At 40.3% G+C, this 10,941-nt stretch overlaps 1 protein-coding gene across 1 annotated transcript in view; it reads left to right on the top strand.

The window, feature by feature from the left end:
• Positions 1 to 9,385, top strand: part of HS2ST1 (heparan sulfate 2-O-sulfotransferase 1) — a 283,515-nt gene extending 274,130 nt beyond the window's left edge. The window contains exon 7 of the mRNA XM_089668902.1: positions 2,603 to 9,385. Within this exon, the coding sequence (XP_089525028.1) occupies positions 2,603 to 2,829 (227 nt within the window). The 3' untranslated portion in view covers positions 2,830 to 9,385. The remainder of the gene's footprint in view (positions 1 to 2,602) is intronic.
• The last annotated feature ends 1,556 nt before the right edge of the window (positions 9,386 to 10,941 follow it).

Here is a 10,941-nt window from a genome sequence, read left to right on the forward strand (position 1 = left end):
GCACAGGCATTTTACATACTTGGTGTAGTTTCTCTTCTCTTTCTCTCACCTGGGGAGCTGAACGTGTTGCATACACATGAATGGCAATACACGACCATGCTCATGTAACACACATGAACTTTTGCATACGGAAAATACGCCAGCATTGCATGCACGTGTAAGTGCCAATCCAAAGTTCTCTGTCTTTGCCAGGAACTGAGAGCATGAAAGCTCAGTGCTACCCCCATCCCAATCTACCATTTGTGCTGCTCCTTTACCAGACACGTGTTTTACTAAATGAAGCTGTCTGTCAAATAAAAATGGAGACCTCAGGATAGGGCTGGAGCATAATGACATGCTAAGAGGAAGGTGTGATAATTGTGCGCACAGATATGGACAATGACAACCATAATTTGAATCATACTCTGCAAATGTCATTCTTACTCCAAATCAGTCCCCATCCCTTTTTTTATTAATGGCTTGTGGTGTGTGTGTGTATGCTCGGGTCACAAGGGCATCGGACACAGCTGAATACACTTCATGGTTGTAAACCCAATTAGCTGGTTCCATGATGTCTGTCAGACCCTTGCCTTGGCCTGGTCATAAAGCTATAAACCAGTCAGTCACTGGACATGAAAGCATTCCCGAGTGGCAGTAAAACATACATCCCACTTGAAACCATTTTTACATGCAATTTCATAAATCCCGGCAGGAACAACGTATAATAAATCAAAGCATATATTCAGATAGGTCAGTTTAATACGAGTCACCTGATACCTCACACCCCTAGATAATGTCTAACAGAGAGCAGAAAGCGATATCTCTTAAACCGTCACAGCCAGATATGTCATATTTGATGTCTGGACGTTCAGAATATGGTTCTGCATATTAACCTGTCAGTGGCTAGGCTGCTGCATGCACCCATGGAAGGTTATTGACCATGGTATAAACTTGGAAGGTATTTGGGTCACAGCCTGGGTCTCCGCCTAACTCTCCCTCCCCAAATGAGGTGATTGGCCCTTGGCTTCATTAGACACACCCTGCTGGGTTCCTAGAAAACAGGCTGTCATGCCTGGGGAGAGAAGATGAAGAGATTCTCCCTTTTAACATCAGGAACCAACTTTGGTAGAAAAGGTACCTTTTTGTTCAGGACACTTGAACTCTGCTTAAACCAGGACTTCTGCAAGTAATCTACCTTTTTAAATTTCTTTCTTTTAACTCTCTGTTGTGTTATATTGCTCTCTCTATTTATATATATATTAGTTACATCTTTTCTGTAAATATTTTTATTGCACCATTTTGACCTTTTTAGTAATAAATCCTATTTTCTGAAAAGTGTTGAACTGTTTCTAAAGCTCTTTAATGCAACCTAAGAGCCCCTGTCTCTGAAGAGTGCTACTCTGTGTTTTAAAACCTCTGGATACATCTGTCTGCAGTGACAGTGTGTATACAGACGCTGATTCAAACATCATAGTGTTACTGCTAAGATTTGTGAGTTTCCTCCTCTGTAAAAAGGTGGTCGTGGCAGTGTGAAGGGTTAAATTCGTAATTAACCTGACCCAATAACAATCGCTCTCAGGCTGTTGGCACCTAGATTGGGGTCCAGTGAGCTGGAAAATCTTTGTGCACGGTGCAGCTGAGAGTAGCATTGTTACGCAAGTGGCAGTGCGGTTTTAGAATGGCTAGTCCTTCAGTCACAAGTTGGTGAGAAGGACTGGGGCCTGACGCCGTGCCCGTCACAAAAGGTGTAGAAAGACTTTGCTGTCTATATAGTTCAGAGATCAAGCTACAAGATTGTGGAAAATCTTAGGACTGCTGTAAGGAAAGATATAGAATCTCCATGTTTGCACTGTGTCCCAAAATACTCACTGAGGGAGAAATTAAATTTAATTAAAGTGGAATTCAAGCCTAACTCTATTCCTAAAAATGTTCCCTCCCCCCTCTTTCTACCCATCCCATCCACTCTGGTCTGGTCACGTTCCTGCAGCTCCGTCTCCCCTTCATCAGTGAGCAGCAGGGGAAAGAAGAGTGCCGATAATGGCTGGGCTATGGGAGCCAGAGCTGAAGAATCACATGACCAGACTAAGTAAAAAGGTAAGTATAAATATCTTTTTACACAGAGTAGGCATGATAGGAAGGAGGAGGTAACATTGTTAAGCCTAGTACACAAGTTTTTTTTTTTTTTTTTTTTTTTCAACCCAGTGTGCTGAAGGAAAAAAAAACTGAAGATCTTGGGAGGAGATCCTGTACTATCTATCTGATGTTAGTGCAGCGATCTCCCCTCTGAGCTATTGTGTTCTGACAGGGGGAAGCTCCCCCTGCCAGAACACACCGGTCAGCGCTCTCAGCCATTGGGTCAGAAGCCGATCGACAGACCTTTTTCGGTCATGCCGCTTCTACTGAAGCCGGATCAGCTGCCGTACGCGCGGTCGACTTTCAGCAGGTTTCCATTGAACCAGCCGATACTGCCTGATGTTCAGCCCATGTGTTTCAGGGCTTTATTGTTAGTCTTGAATTGTACTTTAACATTTAACTTCTTTTAATGCTAACTGTAATTTTCACGCTGTAATAATCTGCACGTAATTTCCTTAATTTGCATTTGCTGTGTTTTTTGTACCTGCAGGAAAGAAGTCTCACCTCCGAAAAACAGCAGAGAAGAAAGCACCATCAAAGGAGACTACTGCAAAGCTTCAGCAGTCGGACATATGGAAAATGGAGAATGAGTTTTATGAGTTTGCACTTGAGCAGTTTCAGTTTGTCAGGGCACATGCAGTCCGGGAAAAGGATGGAGAACTCTATATTCTTTCACAGAACTTTTTCTATGAAAAAATTTACCCAAAGTCGAGCTAAGGACACGGTGTGCTGTTAGTTTAATGGACTACACCTTTGTTCATAAGGCTTTAATTTCAGGCCTGCAGACTCAACCAGTAATTATACCTGTGAGACGGTTCATTGATAACTCACTACGGTTGTCATCAAATGAGCCATATCAAATGTTCGGTACTAAGAAAACGAGACCTTGCAGTGATCTCCTTCTGCCACAAGATCATGCCTGATAAGTACAACACGTGAGAACTCAACTGTAGCAAAATGGACACTGGACAGTCTGGAATTACACTGTACAGAAAAACAAAATGGAACTCTAGATATTTTTTTTTAACTTGCAAGTGTCCAAACGTCTCCTCTTTGATTTATTTTGTGTTCAGTATCAGATGGCTGTTATTGATCATGTACTTTTCACCTGTGAATATTTAAACACATTGAAGAGCTCTATCAGACATTCTGCTGTGTAACTTGTCCATTTTTACACTGGTGCTTAATTAGTATCAGGACAGCTCCTGGATTATAAATCAACAAAGCAGTATTTTATATTTTTTATTTTACCCTTCTATCTATAGACATTAAAGAAAGTGTTACACTTTTGTTTTTATAAATAGTCATTGTTTGGCTTATGTTACTGGCAAAATGAAATGGTTCTAGATCATTTTCAGAAAGTATTACAGATGAAACACCAAAGTCTGTATATTGTTCTCCTGATTTGCCAGGAGAAAACACTTGCGTATTAGGGGCACAGCTATGTTTTTGAAGTGACTAGCAGTTTTGGCCTATGGTTCTTAACTTTACTGAAATATGTACTGCTTTATTAAAAAAAAGGTTTACCAAATACCCTTTGATGTGTACATTTATCTCAAGCCACCCCCAACTGTCTATAAATTAATTTATACATTTTTCAAACTTTTTAATGTTTTTAATAACTGGACACCTGAACCTCACACTTAAATGAGTTTGTTGGACATTCAATTCCAAAACCATGGGCTCACAATTCGCGTTCCAGTTCATCCCAAAGTGGTTCAGTAGAGTTGAGCTCAGGGCTCTGTGTCCACTTCCTCCACATCCAACCATATCTATATGAAGATGGCTTTCTGCGCAAGGGCATAGTCATACTGTGAAATAAAAAGGCCACAATTTTCTAAAATGTCTTTGTATGCCTGAGTATATACTACACTTGCCAATATCTGTTTTATATCTAATTTGTTGCAACATCATGTTGTTAGGACAACTTAACCCCCTGGTAGTACTGGTGGAGAACCTGTGTCAAAGAACCTATTCTATATTGTTTCTGTGGCTATGATTTCCAGAGACATCAACCTCAAACTGGGTGTCACCTAGAACCAAATGAACAGAGAACATCTGGGACCTATACGTTCAACAGCACTTCCATAAACTGTTTTGGCTACCCTAGTCGTCCCCTTGTATAAAACCTATGATGCCTGAAACACCTATGATTTTAAATGTTTTTTGTTTTTATTTTTATAAAAGCCTTATTACATCAGATGTTTACAATTCTCTGTGTGTGCGGTCTATAAACCCATAACTGGCTTTATTATTTGCATAATTTATTTGTTAAGCCATAAACCCTCACAAAACCTTGACATTAGGCTCAGTTCACAAAGCTTTAAGGATTTGGATTTATATTTCAGCATATTGACTAACATTTTCAAATTTTATAGCACTCTGAAAGTAATTGGCACTTTTTAAATTATTTATTATGTGCTGTCATGAATTGTACACTTACCATTTCAGAGTACCTGTCTCTGACACCCACACCACAGCCTTAATGACCTTAAGTAGAATAACAACCTCCACCTCCCCTTGCTGGGTCCTTCTGAAGGTGGAACATGCTGCTTGGCTCAGAAAAAAAAATAAAAAGTAATATATCGCAGCTTACCAGTAATTAGATGTTGGGACTGCATTATTTTTCAGACTAGGAACATTTTCACTAAGAACACAAAATACATGTTGATCTTGCCTGAAATGCAGTATCCTCATCCCCTCCTGTGAGATGAACTGGAAGCAAAAACAATGTTCTCTTGTTTAACAGTGTAAACTATTAAGATCATCACCTCCTGTAATGGAGATGGACAAAGACAGATGTTGTAAAGTTGTTGTAAAGGCAGAAGGTTTTGTACCTTAATGCATTCTATGCTTTAAAGTAAAAAGCTTTCTGGGTGCAGCTCCCCCCTCATCTCTTACCTTTATACTTAATTGTTCCCCATCTCAATCCAGAGATGTGCACCAGCGTCATGGCTCTCCCAGTCTCTCTCCTCAGTGGCTCGCATGGCAGTAGGAGCCAGTGAACCAATGAGGAGAGAACAGGGGGCGGGGACAAGATGCACTGTGTGTGTGAATAGACTGTGTCCATTCACAGCATTTCAGATCAGGAGCGAGCCTGCTCAAGAGCCCCCAAAGAAACAGGCTTGCTATTGGGGGCACTTGTTAGTGGGGAGGAGCCAGGAACACCAGCAGGGGACCCCAAAAGAAGAGGATCTGGGTTGCCCTGTGCAAAACCATTACACAGAGCAGGTAAATATAACATGTTTGTTTATTAATTACAATATTTAGAATCCCTTTAAGTCAAGCTGGGTGATAACCATAGGTACAGCGTAGGAGTGAATGTGGCCACGCTAGGACAGGAAATGTCATTTGCAAGATTACCAGGTGAAAATAAAGGCAAAAAAGCCTGAAACAAAAACAAGTATTGCCACCACATCTAAGGACTGGTGAGCTGCAGTATATTAAAGTTTTTGGTTTAAATACACATTAAGGGAAATTGTTTAATGAGCCTATATTGTTGTAATATTTAGCTGTATGTAAACCTTTCATGAGAAGGTTTTCCTTGCTGTCCTCTTCCCAAATTTTATGCTTGAATGGGTGTCCTGCTGGCCCACTAACTTTAATGTTTTCGGAATGACTGTACCATGTTTCAGTTTTTTTTTTTTTATGTAGACGGACAACATTTTAGATCCAGTTGCTAGCTTTGTTTCATTGCTGTCTCTTGGCTTCCCTACTCCGCAAACCCCTGGGACAAAATCATATCGACATGGTCTGTGTACAGTTACTGTGATTTGACTGGCAAGCTCTTTTTGAGTGGGAGAATGGAACACTTAGGTCCCTTGTACTCAGGGCAACTTGGCTGCAGTGTATCCCACCTGGGGCTTTAGTGCTCCCGCAAGGGACTAGTGCAGCTTCCAGTCCAGGTAGCCTCTCAAAGTCTGTGGCAGGCTGCGACTGGATATGGCTGAATGTTGTACCAAGTGGTACCGGCATTTTGGGCTCTTTCCTTTCAGGGACAATATTCCAGAATGCAGAAGACCGGCATTCCAGAAACTTGTCCCTGAATGGAGAAGGCCCTAAACGCTGATATGATTATGTACAACATTCAGCTGCCGCCTGCCATAGACTTTCATAGACTGCCTGCTGTGGCTATCTCTCCCAGGTGCACTAAAGCTGAGCTGCCCCATGTTCAAGGGACCTAAGGCACAACCATTGTGCAGCATCTACATGCCTGTATGTAATATGGTATAATTATAGCTAATTTGGATGCCCTCATTATCATAAATGCTTTCAAAATATGCATTGAAACATGCTTTTTAAAACATGAATACATATTGATTAGCTGACACTATTTATATGCATAGCTCAAAAATATTAAGATTAGAAGATTGTTTTATTTTTTTGGCTGAAAATATTTTTATAATGGTGACAGGGACTTTAATGGTAAAAACCTCCCTGGAAAAAACATCAGGTTACTCAGCCAACTGGAACCCTTCTAAAACCGTGATCGGGATTTTCAATAAGAATGCATTAAGAATTCTGAAAGAACTTTGACCAAAAGTCACAGCTAAAATAAACACCTGAGAACTTCATAGGGAGATCTCCCTACTGGAATCTCTGAGATAAAGAGGGTGAAATACCAGATTTTGGGTAGATTTAATGATATAACATACTACAGAACATATCTGAAAATGTATTGCTGATACCATATGTATCTGTGTAATGCAATTTATAAGTGTTTCTAATTTATTTTTTCAATCTAACCTACACTGTATTGCCAAAAGTATTGGGACACCTGTCTTTACACGCACATAGTGGCATCACAGTCTTAGTCCGTAGGGTTCAATATTGAGTTGGCCCACCCTTTGCAGCTATAACAGCTTCTGCTCTTCAGGGAAGGCTGTGCACAAGGTTTAGGAGTGTGTCTATGGGAATGTTTGACCATTCTTCCAGAAGCGCATTTGTGAGGTCAGGCATTGATATTAGACTAGAATGACTGGCTTGCACTCTCTGCTCTAATTCATCCCAAAGGTGTACTATTGGGTTGAGATCAGGACTGTGTGCAGGCCAGTCAAGTTCCTCCAGCCCACTTTGTTATAATACCACTAACAGTTGACCGTGGAATATTTAGTAGCAAGGAAAAGTCACGGATAGACTTTCACAGGTGGCAACCTATCGCGATACCATGCTTGAATTCACTGAGCTTCCGAGAGCAACCTAATGATTTGGAGGGGTGTCCCAATACTTTTGGCAATATACCGGTAGTGTATTTTGTCCTGCTGCTTGTCAATGAATTTCTATATCAGTCAAGATTAGTAATTTCTAAGGTTCACCATTATAGTTTGAAATAAGGAGTTTTAAATTTTGTGAAGAGTGATCAAGAGTTTCCTTTTTTGAGGAAAGCAATAACAATCAGACTGGAAAAAACCACACCTTTTCAATGCCTTCTCCTGAGCAAACTTTAGCAGTAGATGTCTGCATGGCTGGGTAGTGCCTACAGCCACCTAAGTGTTACCTGGTCTTACCTGATATGGATGGGTTAGACTTGTTCTTTAGTGTCTGTAGTCACCTTTAGACTTAACTTACAGTAAGGATTTAGGAGTACTGTTCCAGTGAGGAAAATATCTCTGAGGATATGTTGTAACTATCATTAAACCAATCCAAAAAGTCTGGTCTTCCCTGGACTCTGATATCTCCAGTCACAGGCTAGTAGTTTTTTTAGTTGCCATTTTGGACAATATGTCTATGCCAGGGTGCTGAAATGTATACATTTATTTTGGATCTGTTGATGGGGTAGTTTTGAATAGTAAAGCTTATGTTCTTAAAGCTTACCCTCCTATCCTTTACAGCCAAGGAAACTGTCATCTTGCCCTCTTTTTGGTCTGCAGTTGCCATGGTGCTCCACATGTGATCAGTTTTAACACAGCCATTTCATGGTTTGACAGTTTGTTTAAAAGAACAAGCAACTGGCAGTTATCATTTACAGCATGCCTTTCATGCGACTGTTTTGAGAAACCGTTAAATTGATGGATTTATTTCCAGTTTAACTATAAGATGGTACAGTTTTGTTTGCTAATGATGCAGCCTATGGCATTTATCATGATAATAAGCTGTGTTTCAAGCTGTTGAAACTCATTGCAGTATGATTGTAGAGTCTCCTTTAAAGCCTAACAGAGATGATGTGATTTTCTATCCTGCAACCACAGGAGCTGAAAAATCCAACAGGCTGGTTGTAGCCAAATTGTGTGTTGTATGACTTGGGTACAATCAGCCTGCCCATAGAAGGTTTGAATCTCGGCCAAACTGGCCAGATTTGAACCATCTTCAGCCAGCTTTAGATTAACCTATGAATATAAATTGAATGGATTTTTATAGACAGGTCCTGGCTGTATAAAATAGTTGATAATGTAAATGAGATTTTACAGTCAGATTGTAATGTGTGTTAATACCTTTTGTGTGTAACAGTTTAAGCATGGTCATCTTTTCAACTATACTAAATACCTATTTGTCAATTGTGAAACTTTTTGAAGATATGGGAACAAAATACTTCAAAGAAATAACACTTCTATTGTCAACTATATTACTTTTAGATGTGATTTGGCAAGGCCTGCTGAGATATCCTGGACTAAGTTAACCAACTTTCACTGTAAGGTAAATTGTTGGAGACTTGTCCTTTGTTACCAAAATATTTCACCCTACTACAATGTAGGGTGGGTTCTTGGGGTTCCCAGGTTACTACAAAATTTTAAATGGATTATAGAGTCCTGGCAAATGGTTCAATGACATGTGACTGCTATGAGAAGTATATGACTCCCAGTTTTGTAAGTGACTTCACAACCTGTTTCTACTGTAATACTTTCTGAATTGATCATTTCTGATGCTGTTCATAGACAACATGATCTCTTTTTTGAATACCAAGCACATTGAAAAATGATGAACCTCCGCACTGTGTAGATGTAGAACAGACTGGTTTAAATTGGTTGTTTTCCTTTCCACACAAGGATTTACAAAAGCATCTCTTATTAACAGACATGCAATCGTGAAGTCTATGTCCAGCATCAGGCCCCTCTTATCAGCCGTTTTACTTTATGCCATGGTTTCCATGCGATCCAGTTCTTTATTCTCACCTGCTGCTGTAGATTGCAACATCTGCCAAGTCACAAAACACGCTCAAAGATCTGTGGTAATAAACTTTCTTATGTTCCATACTGTAGAATATTTTTTACTAAAGTGCTTTGTAATGTGTTTTAAATATTAGCGTTTACAAACTGAATAAAAGCTGTAAATAATGCTTATTTGGTCCAAAAGGCTATAATTTGATTGTCAAAAATGCTTGTGAAGCTTCTGGTAGCCATCCACAAACACACAATAATCTATTTGCATTGCAGGATTCACAGTGCACAAAATGTCAAAATGCTTGTGCTTTTAAAAACGAGTGGGTCTTAAAGTTGAAACTATAATGTTTTGAGGTCTATTTTTTTTTAAATAACTTCTTAAACTGTTTAATGGTTTTTTTTTCCACAATCTTTTTCTCAATTTTTGTTTTATTGATAATATATGACAAAGGGTTCCCAGAGCATTATGGGTTATATCAATAATAACAATATCAGACCACTCACTATGCCTTTTATCTCAGAAACACCCCACTTAGCTGTCTGATGAGGGATAAGGCGCTGCACTGATCATACCTCCCAATTTTAGAATTTGAGAATGAGGAACACCTCATGGAAGCAGTGAAGTACGGCAAAAAGAGCGTGTGGCCAAACCGTTTACAGTGAGTTAAGGGGAATGTTCAAAGCATCCTTGCGCCTATAAAGTACATTTTGATTGCTGTACCACAACAAGGGTTTCACATAAAGATATATATACCTTAGCACAATTATTTAAAAAAAAAAAAAAAGCTTTCCTTACATATAGTTTTGCAAACACTGAATAAAGCCAATTTTTTGTCTCAGCCTACCATAAAGAAGAACTACTTTAAAGTAGTCTGGGACTGCATAACAACCAGGCAAACACTTTGGTGAGGAGTATGTAATGTACAATGTAGTGTATATAGTGCAGGAGTCTATAAGAACATAACACTAAAGTGCTGTAAACCGTGTTGGGTTTAGGAATACATAACCAAGAGTACAGGAGTTTAGGATGTGTAATGCATTGTATTCAAGGGTCAGGAGTATGTAACATGCTGTAGTCAGTGCTGAGTTTAGGAGTACATAGCAGACAGCAGGGGACAGAAGTACAAAACAAAAAGCTTACCTAAGTCAAGGGTGTGTAATGCACAGTGTAGGGGTCAGGAGAGTGCAAAACTCCCCCTGCATGCAATACTGTCCCCCACTTTACCTTTTCAGCAAAAATCCCCATCCCCCAAAATAAAATCTTTTACAAATCTGCACACTCCTCAGAGATCAAATCTTTGACCAAACCCCCCCCCCCCCCCCATGTCTCTCGGAGCAAATCCTCACCCAAATTCCTCATCCCAGCAAGAATCTTCCCCCTTCCCCAGCACAAATCCTCTTCCAATCCCAAATCCCCCCACCCAGCGCAATGTCCTCTTGTTCCCTACCCCTGCACAAATTCATACCACTCTCAATTTCCCCTCTCAAAACAAATTGTCTTTTCCTCCCAGCACAAATCCTTTTCCCCTCCAAATCCCCCCCCCCCCAGGACAAATCCTCCTCCACAATTCCCCCTCCCCCCCCCCCCCCGACACAACTCCCCATTCAAATACAATTTTCTTCTCCAAATCCTCCCTCCCCCACCTCCCAGCATTATGTACCCCACCCAAATGCCTCCTTCCAGCAAATATTCTCTCCCCCCAAAATTCCCCCCTTCCTGCACAACCCCCCC

This window comes from Staurois parvus, unplaced genomic scaffold (genome assembly GCF_062004578.1).
Source record: "Staurois parvus isolate SC_StPar_1 unplaced genomic scaffold, SC_StPar_1.0 ptg000066l, whole genome shotgun sequence".
Taxonomy (NCBI): domain Eukaryota; kingdom Metazoa; phylum Chordata; class Amphibia; order Anura; family Ranidae; genus Staurois; species Staurois parvus.